The 21,205-nt window shown below is 48.6% G+C and overlaps 1 protein-coding gene across 1 annotated transcript; it reads left to right on the top strand.

Annotated features, from left to right (window-relative positions):
* The first annotated feature begins 1,965 nt into the window (after positions 1-1,965).
* On the top strand, positions 1,966-17,406 carry TTLL10 (tubulin tyrosine ligase like 10). Its single transcript, XM_051637672.1, has 11 exons — positions 1,966-2,044; positions 4,881-5,034; positions 5,974-6,092; positions 6,829-6,949; positions 7,593-7,678; positions 7,899-8,064; positions 9,761-9,932; positions 11,625-11,765; positions 12,546-12,662; positions 16,633-16,726; positions 17,108-17,406. The coding sequence occupies exons 1-11, from the start codon at positions 1,966-1,968 to the stop codon at positions 17,404-17,406; spliced, it is 1,548 nt and encodes a 515-aa protein (XP_051493632.1).
* The last annotated feature ends 3,799 nt before the right edge of the window (positions 17,407-21,205 follow it).

Below are 21,205 nucleotides of genomic sequence, written 5' to 3'. Positions count from 1 at the left end.
GAGCCCCCTGCACCATTCCCAGCAGAATTCCCAGCAGAGCCTGCACCATTCCCAGCAGAGCCCCCTGCACCATTCCCAGCAGAATTTCCTGCACCATTCCCAGCAGAGCCCCCTGCACCATTCCCAGCAGAATTTCCTGCACCATTCCCAGCAGAATTCCCTGCACCATTCCCAGCAGAATTCCCAGCAGAGCCTGCACCATTCCCAGCAGAGCCCCCTGCTCCATTCCCAGCAGAATTCCCAGCAGCATTCCCTGCACCATTCCCAGCAGAATTCCCTGCACCATTCCCAGCAGAATTCCCAGCAGCATTCCCAGCAGAATTCCCTGCACCATTCCCAGCAGCACCATTCCCAGCAGAGCCTGCACCATTCCCAGCAGCATTCCCTGCACCATTCCCAGCAGCATTCCCAGCAGCATTCCCAGCAGAATTCCCAGCAGCATTCCCAGCAGAATTCCCAGCAGAATTCCCAGCAGAGCCTGCACCATTCCCAGCAGAGCCTGCACCATTCCCAGCAGCATTCCCTGCACCATTCCCAGCAGCATTCCCTGCACCATTCCCAGCAGAGCCCCCTGCACCATTCCCAGCACCATTCCCAGCACCATTCCCAGCAGCATTCCCTGCACCATTCCCTGCACCATTCCCTGCACCATTCCCAGCAGAGCCCCCTGCACCATTCCCAGCAGCATTCCCAGCACCATTCCCAGCAGCATTCCCAGCACCATTCCCTGCACCATTCCCTGCACCATTCCCAGCAGCATTCCCTGCCTCCCAGCAGCAGCCTGGCAGCCGTTGCTAAGGGATGGTGTTGACAGCACCCTCACCTCAGCACCCGCCCTTCTCCAGCAGCCGGGCCGGGGTTCAGCCCCTGCTCCTGCTGCTGGGAACCCCCCCCCAAAACCTGCTCCAGCACTGGAAGCTGCTGCAGAAGCTCTTCATGGCCTGGCTGGGAGTCAAGAGCAAGTTCTCCGAGCTGAAGGCAAGAGCAAGCTCAAAGCTCTGGTGTTTAGAAGCTGCCCAGCCAAGGTTAGAGTTCCCCTTCCTTGCCGTGAGCTGAAGATCTGGCCCCTGGAAGGTGGGGCTGGACGTGGTGGTTGGACAGGGTGGCTCTCTGGTCTCCCTGCAGTTTGGGACAGGGTGATTTGCTGGAGCCATTTTGTGTCCTCTAGTGACCCCACTGCTCTTTGCATCCCTAGTGGGATATTTGAAGTGAATTTTCCAGGCCCAAACATGGCTCCAGGGAGAGCTTAGAGCAGCTTCCAGTGCCTGAAGGGGCTCCAGGAAAGCTGGGGAGGGGCTTGGGACAAGGGCAGGGAGGGATGGGACAAGGGGTGATGGTTTTAAACTGAAGGAGGGGAGATTGAGGTCGGACATCAGGAGGAAATTCTTCCCCATGAGGGTAGGAAGGTGCTGGAACAGGTTGCCCAGGGAGGTTGTTGATGCCCCTTACCTGGAGGTGTTGAAGGGCAGGTTGGATGGGGCTTGTGCAGCCTGGGCTGGTGGGAGGTGTCCCTGCCCATGGCAGGGAGGTTGGGACCTGATGATCTTGAAGGTCCCTTCCAAGCTTCACCACTCTATGATGATAATAACCTTTATAAGGTGACCAGTCTCCACCCTGAGGAGCAGGCTCAGGAAAGTCACTGACAGCAAATGCCCAGGCCCTACATGGGGTGCCCAAGGAAGCTGCAAGAGCAGGAAGATGAGCTCCAGAAGCCTTCAGATCAGCACAGTCACCACCAAGCTTGTCACTGGAGGCCACCCACAAGATAAGAAGCAGAGCCTGGGTATTCCCAGCTACACAGCTGTGCCAAAAATCATGACTCTGAAGGAATGGGGAAAGACAGTGGGAAATGGAACCTACAGTCAGCAGATGACAGAGAGAAAAATGCACCTTGCAAACTTCCCCCAGGGACTCCTGGCTCTGGCAGTGCCTGACCATCACCATTCCTCTTGCAGGGCAGCTGAGATGGCCTTTGGGCCAACCAAGAGGAGGAGGAAAACCAGTTCCATGAGGCAAGGAGGTAACCAGCAGCCAGCTGACAGAGGTGAGCCTAGTGCCCTGCTTTTTAGCTATTCCTTGTGCCCACTCCTATGACCAGCTTCTCACTTGATGGCAGTTATCAAGGCTGTTTTATCTTCTCATCCTGCTGGCCACACATTTATGGCAAAAACTACAGGCCTGTTGCACATCATTTACACCATTTTCATTTAACCTCTGTGAAAACACAAGCCCATCCATTTTGCTATCAAGGATCAAGACATTCTTGACATTGGCTGGCAAGTATCTAGTGGAATGAAGATCCCTTTAGAGTTACATTTTAGGTGTTGTGTTGAAAACATGAAGAAAAACACCAGCTGGCCACTAGGAAGCAGTTCCTCCAAAAATAAGCCTTTTTTTTTTTTTAATGGAGAGAAAATTAGGCTGAAATGCCCCAAATCTTCCCCTGACAACACCCACAAACAGTGTCGTTTTTTCTGACCTAGTCATTGTTGAACTCAGCTCTGGGCATCAGCAGTAAAAAGAAATAATAAATGTATTTTATCTGCTTAAAATGAAAACCTTTTTAACACAGAGATAGTTAGGAAGGTGATCAGATCATTTAGGTTTCTTCAAGGAAAATCTCAGCTAGATTGAAACTCTGGCTCCTAGAGGAACTAGCCAGCTATTCTGTTAAACCTTCCTGCACACAGAAAAGGGGAAAAGGAAGTTCTATGTTCCAAGCTCTGCCTTTTTTTAAATTTCTTTTTCCCTTTTCTTTTGGGAGCAAGTGACACAGAGCAGGCTGCACCTCCCTGCCAGTGAGCAGAGCTGAGCTGAGCTGGCAGCTTCTCACCCAGGCCCTGCCACCACACAGTTCCCCAAGAAATGAACGAGCTGAATTCTAAATTGTCTCTAAATGTCATTTACTGGCTGCACCCGGTGTGAAGACAACATCTGGGTGGGCTCTCTGGAAGGGAACCATCCTGTTTCATGCTGCTGGTTTGTGTGGGGAGCTAGGAGGCAGTTTTGCCATGGGGCTCTGTCCCCTCTGTCCCCACCACCAGCACTTTTTGGACAGAGAGAGGCTCCTTCACAGGACAACTGAGCTGAGCTCAGAGGACAGACTCAGCCTGTGAAATACCTGCTTCTGCTGGGGTCTGCAAGACAAGCCACTCTGCCTGCTCCATCCTAAGAGCTCCAGTCCCAGCAAGCACCTCATCCCAGCTCTGATAAAGAAGGGAAAAAGCCCTGGCTTGAGATTTATGCAGTCAGGCAGTGGGAATAACCCCCTCCCTCCCTGCCTCTCCTTACCTCTTGAATGATTAGCCACCTAAGGATCCAAACACACAAACAAATCAAGACTAAGGGGACTTAAATAACACCTCAAAAGATTCAATACAAGGAAATGCATCTTTAATACTGAGAGATTCCATCATTAGACAGAAAAGAAGATGAAAGTCTCCCCCCCCCTTGGTCTAATAACAAAGATGAGAGGGAGAGCCAAGCCCATGTTCAGACTAACAGAATCCCTACCAGCACTCCAGTCATTGCAGGGCATCTCATGTGCCCGTGGCTCAGGATAAATGCTTAAAATGGGTTAATTTCTTAGCAATTCAAGCAAGGCAGGTCGTGATAAAAGGGCCAGGCACTGCTCCAGGCTGGGGACTCCTTCCCAGGGCAACTGTCCCACCATCCAGCAGGGAGAAGGCAGAGTCTCAGCTCCACAAAACCTGTAAGAGGCAGCTGGGAATTCAGCATGGAAGAAGCTCAGTTCCAGGACACTGCAGAGGCAGTGCTCTGCATCCTGCTGCCCTGGCTTGTTTCAGCTGGTTGGTTAGTGTCTGCTTTTGGTTTGGGTTTAACCTAAGGAGGAAATTCAAGGCAGGAGTCCAGGCAATGCTGGTAATTACCAGTCCACTGGGAACGCTGCAGTTTGTAACGAGGCTTTGACTGGTAGAACCCTTTGGTGTCAAGTACATGGAGCAATTTCTGCCTCAAAGTTTGCAGTCTGCTTCCTTTATTCCCAAGCAAACTGACCCAGGTGGGTGAGCCTGCTGGAAAGCCAGTAACTGTGGGCACAGTTCACTGGGGACTGCACCTGTGCTCATGGGTGGAGCACAACCAAGACATCAAACAAGTGCTTGTAAAATGAGAGGGAACAATGGCCAGTGCCTTTGCTCCACTTCAGTCAAGAGTTTTGTCACTGAGAGGGCAGTTTTGACTCCTCTGATCACAGGATGTACTATAAAAAATGATAAAAGAAAGGTCCAAAAGGTAGGTAACTGCAGCTGTGTCACCTGCTTGCATCTGCTCCCTCCTTCCTTGCTACCACCTCATCCCAGTGGGAACAGATCCAGGACACAGGGGATTTCTTTCTTGTCTTGACAGGCTTTATTGATCCCAAAAGTGTAGTGCAGAGCCAAGTTGAAGAGAAGCCAGGGGCATAGTTCCTCAGCCCCTGGAAGTATTAACCCTACATATGTTAGGTCAGAACTGAGCCCCACCTAGCCAAGATCATAGAAGAATAGAATGGTTTGTGTTGGAAGGGACCTTACAGATCATCTAGATCCAACCTGATGCCTGAGGAGCTCCCATGAAGCAGAGGCCTGCCAAGAAAGAGAATGCCATTTAGCACTGACAGACTGATTGCAATGTTCCCTTCTGCTACATAATTTATTCTATTCCCTCTGTATTCTCACTTATTATACCATGGTACCTGCTCCCAGGTGACATGAGCGATCATTTCTGAGTGGATCTAGGACAATGCCTCTAGTGGTGGCTATAAAACCAGTGGTCCCTTACCTTACAGGATTTGCTTCTGTAACAGCTGCCTTTCCAGAGGTGGTTTTTATGGAGAAGATCCCAGATCAGCTGAAGTTTCTCCATTTCCCACTTTGCAGCTACTGCCGTGGAGCTTGACCAAGTCAGGTCTGGTGAGAAGAGAACACAGAAGAAGGCAAGTCCTCAGCAAAAACAGCCAGAGGAAAAGATACAAAAAGCACCAGTGGGACCAGGACCATATTTTTATATCAGTGGACCCAATGGGGCTGAGCTGTGAGTAACTCCCCTCAGCAGACTCGTATGGACAGTAGTGTGACCATGTATGAAACAATTCAACATCACCCACGACCCACCTGCCTCAAATACTTTGCCTCAAGCAGGTTTGCTTTGGTTTGCTGTCTCTTTGGAGTGCTACACCTGGGGGACCATTTAAAAATAATTGCAATGGAAAGTATCTCCTGGAAGGCCACCTGTGGTAAAGTAGGAAACTGCTAGATCTTTGGAAAAGCAATGAAATACTTCCATTTGTTGAATGAAAGTTCCTCTGTTGGGGCTGTTCAGAAATCACTCAGCTCCACCATGTACCCTAGGACTGAGCTAGGAACCAGTGCTGTTGATCAACAGTTTTGCTCCTGTGCTAGATGTGAAAAAGAAGAAGGGGGCTCTGCCCAAGGGAGATTGTCAGATTGGAAGTTCCATTCCTTCCTTCCTGGGTTCTTTCCAGCATACTGGCATTCTTCTCTAGGTGTTGACACCAGCAAGCACCACAGAATCTGTGCTGCAAGCAGCACTTTCCTTGCCATGTTCCCACAGTTTTGCCCACAAACAACTTGTTCTATTGCTACTTGTCATCTCTCCCTACACTCCTCAGTGGAGAGGCTTTTTATTGAGACACCACCCTGAACATTCCTATCCCAGGGGTACCAGTTGCATCCTAATTGGAAAACCCCTGCTGGAATGGTACATGTTCTCTTTAGAGCTGCTGAATCACAGGGTTCTTTGCATCCTCAATCAATTCCCCCCACCCCTCCAGACCAGCAGGGCTGTTAGCAAGACACTCTAATTAATACTTCTCACCTCATCCCCCACCCCAGGGGTTTGTGGGCATGTTAGATCAGGCTGGAAGAGTTAAACTGATGAGGTCAAGGGGTCTGAGCTAAGTATTTGTTCATAAACAACAGGCTACTCTGCTGTTTTCTTTTCCATGTGCAGTGTGAGCATCTATTGCCAGAGCAGAGGCTGGCAGCGTATCTATGACAACAGGAGAGAGGATTATGCACTGAAATGGTGTGAAATCAAGAGCAGAGACACCTATTACCATTTCAAAGAAGGTAGAGGTGCCTGTGGGCCTTGGGTGGGAGAGGGGAGTGGGAAAAACTTGGGAATGCTGGACTTGTGACTCCAGGGCAGAGGAGGTCACCTGGGGGGCAGGAGAAACAGGTAACCTGGACCTCTTGGCACATCTCAGAGGAGACATCAAAGCTGCTGCAGTGATTAGAGAAAGGGGTTTTAGACACAACTAAACAGCTTTGGGAGAAAAGACACTATTGAAATGAGCTAAGTACAGTGACATGAAGTACAGAAATAAGGTCAGCTCAAGATAGGTCACCCCACACATCCCAGGCCCAGCTCTCTCTAGGGAGAGCAGAGTCACTAAAAGCCAAACTACTCCACTGTATGAGCAGTCATCTTTTGAAATTGCTCCCCACCCTTCTTCTCACCAGTGCACCCTGACTTCACAGGGCTCAGCCAGCTTTCCCCCCAGAAAAGCACAAAAGCAGGGCCTCCCACAGCAACCCCTCTGGCTGGCACCCTCCCAGACTCAGTGCAACAAGCAGAGAGGTCCCTCAGCACAGCCCCTGGGGCAATTCTTCTGCTCCTGGGAGCTGGTCAAGAGCTGTGCCCTGAGCACCCTGTGGGCTCTCCTGGGGCAGAGGGAGCTTCTCTGTCCCTTCCCAGCCTGTGTGCAGCAGCTGCCCTTCCCCTCCTGCCAGCTCTGGTGCCAACCTGGTGGTGATTTCTCAGGCTGCTCCATCCCAGCTTTTTTTTTTCCCCCCTCTCATACAGGTGAGCAGCTTCTCTACCAGATTCCCAACAACGAAGTCCTCACCACAAAGATAGGGCTCCTGTGCTGCCTGAGAGAGCAAGAGCGGGCGATGAAAAGGAGCAGGAGGAGCCCTCATTCCAAGTAAGAACTCTCCCCTCTTTGAACCTTGACCTGACACTGAGAGCACACAAACACAGGACTGGCTTCTTCTGGCTGCAAAACAGTACAGGATACAAAGTATATGGGGTTTTCTTTCTTCCTTATCTTCTAGAAAAATCACTTCCCCCCTCTCCCCCCCCAGAAGAACTTACAGCAGAGACAGAATTCCTTCTTTTTCTATCCCTGGAGTTGTAGGAGTGCCAGGTCCTCCAAAGACAACAATCATGGTAATTCCCTTCTTCTGGGTACACTTTCCTACTGGAAAGGCCACAACTTCTTGTGCCATAGACCCTGTAAATACAATAGAAGCTTATTTCTACTTCTGCTCCTATATATTTGACCTGCCAAAAAAAAACCCCACATGGCAATCCTGTACCCTGGTTACCTCTCAACTAGTCTTCCAAACACTGAGCCTGTGAAGGATGTCTGAAGGTTCACTGCCCTGAAAGCTCGTGGAAGGAGGTAGCTCAGCCAAAACATACACCAAACACACAACTGCCTACAAGCAGGGGGGGGTGAAAAAAAGCCATTTCTGAAGTTTCTCCTTGCAACCATCACTTCTGAAAGTACCAGAGGAAGGCATGTGTTGGATAGAGCCTTCAGCCTGTGTTTGGTTCTCCCACAGGTTGCTGAAGATGAAAGAATTCTTCCCAGAATCTTTTCGTCTGGACTTAAAAGATGACAGAAATGCCTTCTTTGAGCTTTGCAAAGGTGAATTGTCTTGATCAGGGTGGCAACCAATTCAAACAGCTATGTGGTCCTCTAAACTGGTCATAAAAAGTATAGACAGCATCAGTAATAACTGACACCTACATGCATGTTGATGCACACACACCCCTGCTCAAGTGAGCAGCTTTCAGAGCCTCCTGCCAGGCACACCAGTGTGTCTCACCACACACAATACTGTGACAGACTCATTCTCTCTCTGCAGAAGAAGAGATTTGGATCTGCAAACCAAGCTGCTCTAACCAAGGTCAAGGAATTTTCCTGCTTAAAATTCCAGCTGCTGTCAACACCCTCCAAGCCAAGCTGCAGAGCAGCACGGGCTGCCTGCTGGACCAGCCACACAAGCCTCCCCAGGCAAGGATAGTGCAAAGGTAGAGATGGAAGCCTGGGAACTCATCCGTGAGCAGTGTCCTTGATTAATTGGTCCACAGGTGTTTAATGAGATCTCACTTTGAGGGAGAGACTGGTTAGTCCCTCTTGCATCCACCCTTCAGTCATTTCCAGGTAGATCTTTGTCAGCAGCAAGATTGGAGTTTAACTGTCTGGAAAGGTAAGAATGACTTCACAAGGCCAGATGCCACAGAGCTGTGCATGAGTTCTAGACATAAAGCCATTTAAATTAGATATTATCACAGCTTCCTATACAGAGCTAGCATTTATAAGCATATCTGTTCCCTGCAATCTAACAAAGTCTCCCAAAGACTTCCCTAATTCTGCTCCAAAAGCCCAGAGCTCAGTCCCAGGCAGTGACTAGCTACTTTGGGTTAGGGTTGCTTAACTTTTTTACTCCTTGCATGAATTAAAGAACCACAGAGGTGAGCCTTTGCAGAACATACCACCTCTCAGCCACTGTGGAATGTTCTGTAGAGCAGCAGAACAGCAGAAAAAGGAAGGGAAACAGAAGGCAGCAGAAGTGATGAGAACAGTTTCAGCTACTGAAGGTTGCTTGCTTACTCTTACCCAGCTCACTTCCCTTTGCCTGTGTTCCTCCCTCAGTTGAGGAAGGCATAATCATTAAATCCCTTCAGTGCTTTGAGATGAGGGAATAAATTTGCAAAGAGAAATGCAAAAAAGATCATTTATCCTGGGAGCTGCAGTTCCCAGATGCCTTTGATGCTGCCTTTGGTGTGCACAGCACCCTAAAGCAGCACAGGACCCCCTAAACTGCCCCTGTGTGCACACCATGGCCTGGCATTGCTGGGACAGCCTGACCTGCTGGTGACAAAGCCTGCAGCATTGGAGCACATCCTGCCAGGTGGTGATCAGGGCAAAGAGTTGGTACCAATTCCTCAACCTGCCCCTCTGCCACTTCCCTGGCATTCTGCTCTCCTGGCTTGGCAGCTTCCCCTTGCAAGAGGGCCCAGCACACAGCAGCCTTCCCAGGAGCTGCCCCAGGCAGAGCAGGCAAAATCCTCTGCTCACTTTCATCATCCAGACATTTCTTTTCACAACAAAGGACTGATGGGCCTCACTGGAAGAGGACAGAGAGATTTGTAGAATGGTAAACTGGAGCAAGGAGCCTACAGGCTTTCTGCAACAGGCTGGGCTGTGTGTGTGCAGCCAGTTCTTGGAGCAAAACACCAGCTGGACCAGGATGTGGTCCTTGACGTGGACCAAAACACCAGCAGGTCCAGGGGAAGAAGTGGTTGGGCCATATCTTAGATCTCATCTTCATTTCTATTGGTGAGGAGTGACTTATGCTCTGAAGAGCCAGGCTCCACCTTCCCCTGGAAGCTGTTGCCTGCATGGATTGCTGCAGCAGCACATCCTTCTCACTTACGTAGACATCCAGCAACCTGGGATGGCAAAGGGAACCAGTGCCCAGGTTACCTCACTCGGGCAGTAAAAGCAGCAGTGCTGCATGAAGGGCTCTTTGTGTTCAGACATAAACTTTGCCCCAGGACAGGAGGAGCTCTGGGCATTCCCACCCTCTCCTCCCGGCCCCCTCTGCTGCCACCCGACCTAAAACCAGGGTTAGCAAGTCCTGTGGTGTGAAACAACCCCGGGGTTTTGTGTCAGCTTGGAACTGCCCGTGGGTGACAACGTGTTGAAACCTTCCTTTGCCAGGTACATTCACCAGCCTCTGCTCCTGGAAGGGAAGAAGTTTGATGTCAGGTCCTACCTGCTCGTTGCCTGCACAGCACCTTTCCTGCTCTTCTTCGCCCAGGGTTACGTCCGCTTGACCTGTGGCAATTATGATGCCACATCTGAGGATCTGACTGTTCACCTCACCAACCAGGTAAGCCGAGGTCAGTCGGTTCAGAAGGAGGGGAGGGTGTGGCTGACAAGAGATGGGAAGCAAGAAGAGGCTCTGGAAAGGCTCAAACGAAACGGCCCGTGCAGCCGGGAGATGGAGGTGATGGTCAGGGGTGGCAACAAGGCTGAACAGAAGCTGCAGTGGATCAGGTTCCCTTCTCTGCCACGGACCAATTCTTGGCTTCACCTGCCCATTTCTCTCGCTGGACCTCTTTTTCCTGCCATTATTCTCTCAGGTATCTCTAGACCATAACCTTCTTAGGGCAGGAGGCCTCTGATTGCAGCTGCCTGGCACAAAGGAGCCTTTCCCTTGGCTAGGGATTTTGCTCTTCCTGTTGTGCTGAAACACAATAATGAGGATGTAAGATGCAGATGTGTTCTCCACCAGCCATCATTCTTAAATCTCCATCTTTGCTTGTCTTGCTACTCAAATGAGAGTGTAACACAACAAGACTGTTCTGCTTTGCCCCCCCCCATCCACCTCTCTTGGCTGCCCTGCTCAGATCTACCTGTTACTTCAAATGAGGCCCTGATGAAAGAGAATAAAAAGAATCAGAAGGAAGAAAAGTTTGCTCTTAGAGCTCTTCACTTCTCCCAGTGGCATGCCCTGTTCCAAGAACTTGCAAAATCCACATTTGAGAGGGATCACAGCAGCCCCCTTCAGTTGGAGTTTTACAGCTCCTGTGGCACAGCAGGTTGTAACTGCTTCCTGCAATACCTGCTATTATCAGTGTGCCACTTGTTTTCCTGGAATAGTTTGTTTGCTCAGCTAGAGAGCTATCCACACGGGAATTCAGGTGCTGAGCTAGGATCCCATGGCACAAGTGATATTAAACAAAGGACAGGTGTTTATTAGCAGAACATAAATTATCTGGGTTCCTGCTGGGAGGAGGGAAACAGAATTTACAGGAGCGGCTGGTTATTAGCAGACTTCTTCAAATTACAGTTGTCTCTGCTCTCATTCCCTTCCTGCCCTCTCATCCCACCTGGAATCAGCCATTTTCCCACTGTATTTCCAAAAGACAAGAGGCAGAAGCACTAAGCACAGGCTTTGCAGCCTCCCAGTGACCTCTCCACAGAGAGAGTTGCAGCCAAGCCCAGCTGCTGAACAGAGGAAGGAGATTTCCCTTTGATTAAAAAATGTAAGTGCCCCATTATTGATAAATGCCCCATTATTGATAAACTCTGGCTGACATAGGGATTAATGAGGCAGTGGAAGGGAGAAGCCTTCACCTTGGTTTCCTCTGGGAGTCACAGGGCTGGAAACAGAATGGTTAGGGTTAGAAAATACACCCAGACGTCTCTCCTAGATTTCCTGTCCTCTAGGAGATAAGACACTGAACCAGATTTAGTCCTGAGAATATCATGACTCTGATTTGAAAGCTCCTCTGCCTGTCTGGCAGCCCCTGGCCCAGTCATGCCACACATCCACACAGAGAAAACACTGCTGGGACAGAGACCTTGGGCAATGGTCCCTGCAATGTCCCTGTGGGTGTGTTGGACAGTGGAGGTCAGCTCTGCTTCAGCTCTGCTCGTGATGGGGCTCTGTTCCCTCCACCTCTGTCATCCTGGGGTTCCTCCCAGCCCAGGGCGGCTGGATGCCTGGTGTGCAAGCCTGTTCCTCCTCACGGCCAGCAATCTCATTCTCCTTCTGCCCTGTTTGCCCCCCTCTCAGCACATACAGAGGAAGAACCCCCTGTACAGGCAGCAGAAGGATGAGACGGTCTGGCGGATGGAGCACTTCAACAGCTACGTCAACGAGAAGTTCAGGAAAGCCAGTGGCCTCCCCACAGACTGGGTTTTCACTGTGTTTACTGTGAGTGCAAGCAAGGGTGTGGGGTGCTAGGCTGCCTAATTGGGGTGACAGGAACAAGGAGAAAACCCATCAGTTCGCTGGAGTCCCCAGGGAGACGCTGAGCGAGAAGGTGTTGATGGGCCCATGGTAACCGTTTATCTAAACACAGAAGTGAAGCCACAAAGGTTTAAGACAACAGGTGAGCTGCTGAGAACGAGTGTGACTGCAAATGATAGCTATAAAATGGAGCTATAGTCTTCACATTCCTGGCCAGTGCTGTGGTCCTGCATTAAAAAATAAAGTACACATTAGAGTTCTCCAGCCTGCCAGGTCTCAGCCACTTTGAGTGGTCTCCTTCCTGTCTGACTTGGCCTCACCCTTCACTTTCCCTCTGATTTTACCACATGAAAATCGTATCAGGGCCTTAGGTTTTCTCTTATCATGGTGAAGATCTCACTGCCTTTCATTTCTTACTGAAGAAACAAAGTGAAATAATGATCTGACTGGGTGTCACCAGCCTGAGCCTAATGATGCAGCAGTGCTCTGCCTGACTTGCTGGGGTGAAAATGAAAAGGGCAGAGGATGAAGCTTCCTCAGGTTCGTTTTGGAAATGCTGTAGTTTCAAGCCAAATACAAAGAAAATTTAAAAGACATGTGGTCTGAAAAATGCAACATCCTTCCCAGTCTAGAGAGGAGGCAGGGGAGCAAATAATGTTCCTAAACATAGGCCAGCTGTGACTTACAGCGACTGCCTTGCCCTTGGCATTCCCAGTGACCACCATTCCCTGTCTTCTGTTTCAGAAAAGGATGCAGCAGATCATGCTGCAGTGCTTCCTGGCAGCCAAGCACAAACTGGCCTGCAAACTGGGCTACTTTGATCTCATCGGCTGCGACTTTTTAATTGATGAAAACTTCAAGGTATGTCTGCAATAACCCCGAATGCTGAGTGTGGGACTGGCCAGAGACTGCCAGCAGCACTGACCCAGGCTCTGCTGCCAGGAACTCAACAGAGCATTCAGTCAGGCAGCTGTGAAGTGCAGGGTTCATTTTTTCCCCTCCAGTTCCACTGCCCAGCATCAAGACATGGCAGCTGCACATTCACTGCTCACAGGAACCCTGGCACCAACAGCTCGGGAGGGGGACAGACATTCTTACTGCAGGGGAAGCAGGGCTGTGCAGAATTGCCACAGGGAAGTGGAGCTCTTAGTGAAGAGGATGGGAACTTCAGTGTCCACTCAGGTTTTTGTTTCTCCAGAAACCAAACATGCTAGATGATCAGCCAGACAAAGAAGTGTGTAATGCCTCTGACATGATTTACACGAGCTGAGTATCCAGCAAAGACCTCACCCTCACCATCCTGAAGAACCACAGAATGGTTTGGGTTGGAAGGGACCTTAAAGATCATCTAGTTCCAAACCCCTGCAAGGACACCTCCCACTGAATCAGTATCGATTCAGGTGCCAGCATCAGCATCTCCATGTTCCCTGCAGGTTCACCATTTAGCTATGGGTCAGCCCTATGAACTCTGCTAGAATTACAACTCAAACTTGTAAAGAGTGAATGAAACACAGACAAGAAAAAAAAACAGAAGAAAAGGAAATTTGAAATGCAGTCCTTCAAAACCACCTGGCCTAACCATAACAGAAAGCCATCTGGCAGCTTCTGCTGCTGCTAAAGCAGAAAGGAACTCAACTATATTCCAGCAAAGGGCAGTGGGAACAGCAAACCCTAGGAAAGAATGGAATTAATGCAGGCAGCAGTGGGCAAGGCACCCAAACAATGGCCTCCTTTGTGCAGAAAGTCAATGGCAAGGGAGAGTAAATGGCAAAGACAGAGAAACTGGTGCTTCTCAAATTTCAGTGGGAATTGTCTTTTGCAAGGTTGGCATGCACAGCCTTGGCTGTGTAAACTTTAAGTAGAAGATCCAGTATCACTCCATTGTGGCAATTCCTACTTGGCTAGTGAAAAACCTCAGCGTTTAAAGACTATTGTGCCCCCGTGTGTTTTACATATGGAGAGGGAAACAAGATCCCCTTCTTGACAAGTATTATCTCTAAGAATGATGAGGATTTCTGGACACTGGACCTTCCCTTTGAGAGAGGGCAATGTGGAAATTCAGGCATTTCTTTAGCACAGGTTTTCTTGCCCCTTCTGGGGAGCAGCAAATCTCCTTCATTTCTTGGCATGCTGCTGCATCAAGACACCTGAACCAGGATGCAGGACTGACAGCTCCAACCCCCAGTTAACACTGGTCAGTGCAGCAAATCCCAGTTTTCTGTGGGCTGACTTTACAATTTCTGGTCTGACATCCTGTCCTCTCCACCTGGAACACACAACAGCCTTATTCCCCTGTCATCCTATTTCATGGCACGTGTGGAATCTCCTCTGCGCTGACGTAACGTGTTCCCTTCTCCTTAGTTCTCTGAGATAGAAATGCCCTCAGCATCATTCCTAAAAATTCCTGAAGGCCCTGCAGCATCCTGATCCAGTCTTTGGAGAGTGTTTTTCCTGCCTCAGAGTCCTGAGAAGCACAGACTAGGCAAGCAGGGCCTGCTGAGACACCACAGCTTGCTGTACAGCTTTGCATACTCATATGTAAGCTGGGGAAAGAAGTCTTTTAAGAGGAGAGGGGGCAAAAGATTTGGTTCTGCTCTCCTTGGCTTTTTTCCCCTCCTGCTTTTGGGAGCTTGCTTGTGCTGGATTGTGAATGCCAAAAAGCCCCTGCACAGCTGAGGACAGTGTCATTGAAATGCTGAAGGAAGCTGTTTTCAGCAAGGATTGCATCAGCCGCGCAAAAGGGCTTCTCCCCAGAGGTAGGCTGGGGAGACAGATGTGTGAATTCTTTATCAGCCATAAAGGGCTTCAGGTATCTACCAGCAGAGAACAGCCTGAGCACAGATAAGCCACTTGCCAGTTTGTGATAGATGTACACAAAGGAAGATAACACTGGAAACCCTCGTCAAAGCAGGGACGGCTCCTTTGATTGGAGCGACGAGGCTTTTCACTCCCCCCGGGAGCCTGAGGGACCCCATGGATCCTGGAAGGCTTGGGTTGTGCCCACCCCAGGTCACCATGATAAAAAAGTGTGATAAAAGCTTGTAAAGACCGTGGAAAAACAGAGCCCCACTGCCTCAGCCTGTAGTCTCCACTGCCACTAAGCAATTCCCCTTCTGGGTTGGCACCATCTGAGCAGCCCTTCCTGTGCTTGGTGTGGGGCTGTGCACGTGGCTTCAGCTACTTCCACACAGCACACAGATCAAGTTGTTTAACTCCTGTTTCTCAGCGGTTTTTCAGTGCTGCTTAAAGCTCCAGCCAGAGGTCAGGGTCCCTGGACACCTGCTGCTACACAAATGCAGCACAAGGCAGCCCTGCTGTGGGGCTTGTTGCAGCCATCCTCCCTAAGAGCCAGTTCTGATGCACGGAGATCACAGCACCATGGATGTGTACACTCCCAGCCAGCCTTGGCTGTCACATCTCTTGGAGCCTTTGGGAGCATGGAATGTTGTCCTCTCCCTCCCTGAGACCCCAGCAGGATGTTTACCTTCCACTTGGTGAGCTCCAGCAAAGACCCACTAAACAAACGAACTGTTTTCTTTTTTTTTATCGGAAACAGGACAAAACTTTGGCTCAGTCACACATTTCCTGCACACCACAAGTCTTACCTCTGCCCCTGTCAGCAGGGGCAGGAGCCTCGAGGCAGGTCTCATGCTGTCCTTTTTAGCCACCACATCAACATGTGACAGAGCCCAGTCTCATCATCCAGTGCTCCTTGGACTGACATCAGGATGGTTCCACAGCCATGAGGCTACAACAGCAATCCACCTGGATAAAACAACAACAGTCAGCAGATGCTGTATCCAGCAGTTTAGAAAGAACATGACATGAAACCTCAGGCCCTGCTGTAATGCAAGCTGGCATCTCAAAACTGGGAGACGTTCATCAACAATGATGAGCACAGATGATGAGGAGCATGAGAGATGTCACGGGGAACCTTCCTCCTCCTGTTTGTCAGTTTTATTTTTATCAAAGGGGAAGAAACCAAAGCCTAATCAAGACAACGATGAAGGTCCAAGGAGTTTGTCTGTCAGCACAAAACCTTATGAACTTTAACTAGGAACACTTACTCAGAAGAAGGCTTGCCAAGAAAAATGTATGTAACTTAGGTGCCCTCTGTTGGCATCTGGAAAGCAGGTTTTTCTTCTGTAGATGTTCCAGTTCTCTGAAAAAAAACAACCAAACAACAAAGACATTTCACTTCCCTCACTTACCAGCCTTTTCATTTGTTTAATGAGGTATTTCAAAGAAGTGAAAATTCCTGTTGCATTTGGTTCTTAGCAAAATAAAGTGCCAAAGAGAAGGTTATCATGTTGCTAGAACCTACCAAACACTTGGACTTCATTTCACAGGTACTTGGAAACAAACTCCTTGCTGCTTCAGGAGAGGAAAAAAAAAAATTAAATTATGTTTAAAAAGCAATTAAAAGGGAGTCAAATTCTCCTGGGTCTGTTACATAATTAAATATCCTTCCTTGCAAAATGCCAAATAATTCCTCCATGTGTTAGACACAAGATGCAGCACCATATGGTGGAGGCAGGAAGTGAACAGATGAGTTTCTCTCACTATAGGGAAAAGAAATAGTAAATAGAATTACACACAAGTCAACAGTTTGTTTTCATACAGATTTGTAACTGGACCAGCACACTCTGTGCCTTGTGGCTTCAGACCTTGAAATGTCAAAGGGAAATGAAGATGAGACCAGGATAGATATGTAAAATTAACATTTTATGTGGCTTCTACCTGAAATTAAAGCTTACCCAGTCAGTAAAAGGGCATTGCTGATTCCAAGGAGATCCAGACCAGTTTCCTGACTGGCTTTCATCTTTCCTAGGTCTGGCTTCTGGAGATGAATGCAAACCCAGCACTGCATACCAACTGCAGAGCCTTGAAAGACATCATCCCAGCTGTCGTCTACGAGAGCCTTGGTAGGTCAACAGGAGACAATCAGATCACTTCGGTGCTTGTCAGAGGACAGACTCCTCTTTATATCCCTTGAGGGTCCAAACCAAACAGCCTTGGAATAAAGCAATGTCACTTCTGAGTTTATTTCCTCAAACCTTTCCAGTGGAGCTGAAGCTGGCTGCAGTGAATGCAGGAGAAGTCTGGTGGTTTGGTTGGGTTTTTGTTTGTTTTCAGTTGTCTTAAAAGTAATAGTCCACAGAGGCCACAGGTTGGAAGCCACTTCTCCTCCCCACCCCTCATCCTTCCCACACACACACACACACTTTGAGCTTGCCCATGGCAGCTTGGGTGTATTTTAGCATCAGAGTGTTTAAACCACCTCACGACTGCATCTTCTTTTCCAGATCTGGTCCTCGAGGTTTTCGACAAGCGCCTCAAAGGCCAGAGTGTTCTGCCTTTAAAGACACTCTCCCATTTTGTGCTTCTCTACCACGAGGATGCTGCAGATCTGGGCCAGAAACCATCCCCAAAGCTCAGAACTGGCCACTGGAGAGGCCGGTACCTGCAGCCACACACAAGCAGTACCAGCTGCTCCAGCCAGAGCTCTGCCAAAGGGCTGGAGAACTCTTCCAACAAGCTTCACAGCTCTAGAAATAAAGGCTGCCTTTTTGCCAGAAAGAAATGTCATCAAAAAGTGTCCTGACTCTACCATCCTGGAAAAACCCTCTCAACCATTACAATGCAAGAGTTTTCTCAGTTCAGAAGACATAAAAAGAAAATAAAAGCTAAATTTGACTGTACTGTGCATGCCCAGCTCATTGTCACCTTGTATGAAGTTTATCAAGCTCAACTGGAGCTGCAGTAACTATTTCTAGCAGTACTTAGTTCTTCAATGGGAAGTAATACTTAGAGTTGCACAGAGATGAAGCTAGATGGGAGGAGTTTTAATTTTTACAGGTGTGGACACAACTGCTGCACAGCCTAAAAACCACGGATGCCTTGGGGTTAACTAGAATTCCTCACATATAAGGCAATCTAAATTTCAGGTTCCCCTTTACTCTAGTTTTCTACCTAACCCAAACAGGAGGCAAATGCTGGTGTCTGCATTTAAAACAGCTGTCCCAGTGCCCAGCCAGGAGCTTGTCTTACCAGGAGATATCCAAGCACAGACAGAATGTGGCTGCAAGAGAATGACTGCCAGGGTGGAGGGGCAGCACACAGAACTCACCCCTGGGCTCCAAAGCAGACCCCAGCCATCCTTCCTCAGAGCCAGGGACTGTGTGTTTCTCTGCAGAGGGTCCCCAAGAGGATCCAGGTTCATTTGCTGCCCTAATTCAGCTGGTTTCAACCCGTGGGTTCAACATCTCCAGCACCACATCAAGGTGGCAAAGGCTCAGAGCCCAGCCAGCCCCAACCAGAATCTCTCCTTCCTGGTGAGTCCGTGCAGAAAAGATGTAAAAGGAATGGGATGAGAACAGGGGCAAGTGGCAGCTTTGAAGGTGGACAGGGTTTCTCAGGGATTTTTAGGATGCAGGCTGGAAACGAGCAGTTGTGTTACTTGTTCTGGGCTATGATGAATGACCTGGGTACCCACAAATTTGCAACTGCTGCTCGTGTGAGATTTGAGAAAAACTGCTGATTGCTTTAGTCCCTGAGATGTGACTAGTACCCTGGTCAAAGAAATATCATTATTTTCTCTAAGTTAGGCACAAAATAATGCCTTTTCGATCCGTGCTGCCTGCTGCACCAGCCACAGAGCACAGCGGTGCAGAGATGTCACCAGGTGGCAGGTGACACCGCTGTGAGAGCATCGGGGAACTCACCGGCTGCAAACGCTGAGCCCTCCAGGGCTCCTAAAGGATGAAGAGGCAACTGCAAAGCCAGCTCGTCCTTCCCCCTCCCTGGTGTTATTTACCGAGAGACCTGCTGAGCTTCCCTCCATTTTTAAGCCCCCACCTGCTGCCCAGGGTGGTGTGGACGCCAGGGCAACACTGCCCCTCGGTGGTGTCAACTTGTTGGATCCTGTGATGCTGATCTCAGCCTCCAGGAGGAAGCTTTCTCAGTTTTCTTACATTTCTTGCCTGCTTCTTAGGGAAAAAAAAACGAATAAAAAGAAAAGAACTGTGGTATCATAGTGTGCAAATGCTGCAAATAAAAGCCTGAACCTAAAGCATCTGCAGAAGGCAGCTCTCAGGGAGCTGTTGGTCTGGAGGAACCTTGGCACAAGTGCAGGTTTTGGTGCTTTGTCCCCTTTCTGTAGGTTCTCCTCCCCTGCCCAAATCAAGAAGAAATGATCAGCCTGGAAGTTTTCACAGCCCAAAAGTGGTTCCCCCAGATGCTCGCTGCTGTCTTCTGCCCTCAGCCACCTCTAGGCTGCACCAAACTCTTCATTTTGATGGTTTTCAAAAGATTTCACTTGGGTTTTGAACACCCTAAGAATTTCCCCCCACTCTACGTGCACGTCAGGACTGAAAAAGCACCAGGGCTACAAACCAACACAACCAGGCCTCTAATTTCATTCAAACAGAAGTTCTCAGCTCCCTGTAGGTTTCTCACCCAGGTTGCCTCCACGGTGTAGCTGCAACCTCACCTGAACAAGCTCTGTGTGGTCCCTATTCTACCCTAATTTTCCCCCCTGGCCACATGTAAATCAAGATTATAGACAGCTGCATCTATTGCAAAAACTAAACCAATAGACACAATTGAAATATCTCAACAACTTCAGAAGAAATCTTACCCAAGGTAGATAGATACCCACGAGCATCATAAATATGAGTCTCTCTTCCTGGTGAGCTGAACACTCCTGCCAGGTTGGGCTGAAACCAGGCACCAGGCTGAGCTGAAACCAGGCACCAGGCTGAGAAGTTATTTGGAAAACCAGGTGTGTGATCACACAAATGCTTTGTTTCCCTTTCCTTGGGAAAGGAGACAAGTGAAGGAAGCCCCATGAAAATATTGCTTTACCTTCCTTCAGCTTCAGAGCACGAAGAACTTGCAGGAAACATGAGCATCAAAAAAGCCCCACTCCTGCTTGAGCAAAACCTCCAGTACAAGACAAGCTGTTTCTGTACCTCAGGCATTTCTCTTCCCCTGCTCCTGTTTGTTTGGTTTTTTTTTTGCAGCTGAAAAAGAAAACTCCAGAGCTCACTGGGGGCCCCACATACCTGGGATCATTCCTGATGCATCTGAGTGAATAACTGTATTAAAAAAACAAACCATCACCTCCTTCTCCTAAATGCTACCCTGCACTTCCTAAAACTGTGTGGGAAGGTCTTTATCTGATGCTGAGCATCAAGTCACTTCTAAGTATCAAACACTGCTTTAAGCAAAGTTTTAAACTCTCTCTCTGTTTTAATTTTAACAGTGTGAAGTTTCTTAAACTTTTACAGAGAAAATCCTGTACAATTGTAGACCCAGGACATTTTTTTTTTTGAATTAAACTTTTGGAGAAGGTGCACAAAAATAAGTTTAATTGGTCCTTTAATTGGTCATTTTAATTGGATAGTTATTTTAAAAGGATGTTTAATTGCAAATTAGGATGCAAAAAAAAAGGATGTTTAATGCAAATTATTTGAGGGAGAAGGATTTTTTTTTTTTTTATCCTGCAGGCCCTATGCAGACAGAAACCTGAAGTTCAAACACCCCTAAGTTCTGGGGTTTGAGCTGAAAATTCAGTCATGATCTGTTTCAAATATTGCAGTAATTCCACATGAACAAATTAAAGCTATAATTCTTTCTGAATGGAAACTTAAATACAGTCTGTTATTACAAGCTCACTGTTCTGAGACTGTAGCTTTCGTTTCCTTTGATGCAAAGACCAGCTCCTTTACTGAAATTCTCCAGGGCTTAAATGATTCACACTTGGGGTTTTTCCCTCTGAATTGGAGCTTTAAGAAGCCAGGAAACTGGTTGCTTTTCCCATCAATAAGCAGCTACCAAGTCAGGTGGTTAGGCAGGCAGGAAGTGGGACTGTCTTCAAGGTAGGCATCTAGAAACCCAAAAGGCCACCCTGCAAATTTCCAGTGAATAATCTGGCTCAGTTTCAGTATGAACTGGCAGCACAGTTGGCTCTTCCACACCCACAGCCCAGAAAGCCTCCTGCACCTCACCAAGATCTGCTGCCAGAGGCAAGGGCTCCCACTAGACACATCTTTCATTCCCCAGAGAGTGAATTTTTTGGCCCCAAACGTCGCTGCTTTTCTACCAGTGGAAAAACTTGTCAGCCACAGTTTCCTGCTGGTTTGGCAGTGGGTAGCTGAGAAGCTGGGTTAGCCAGGAAATGTTCAGCCACTTGCTTAAAAAGGGGGGGGGAAAAAGTGCAAGTGTACCAAGCTAAAATTCAGTGAGAGAAGAATCTGGCTGGGGGTGCGTTGCTGGAATAGCCAGAGTTCTGTAAGAGGAAGGAAATCAACTGGGAAAGGAAAACTCAGGAACACTGGGACAACCTAAAGAACAAAAACCTTCCTTTCCAGTGTCCTTCATTACGTCACATAGGCACTTCA

This window comes from Apus apus, chromosome 20, assembly GCF_020740795.1.
Source record: "Apus apus isolate bApuApu2 chromosome 20, bApuApu2.pri.cur, whole genome shotgun sequence".
Classification (NCBI taxonomy): Eukaryota; Metazoa; Chordata; class Aves; order Apodiformes; family Apodidae; genus Apus; species Apus apus.
This window is presented reverse-complemented; position numbering and strand designations above follow the sequence as displayed.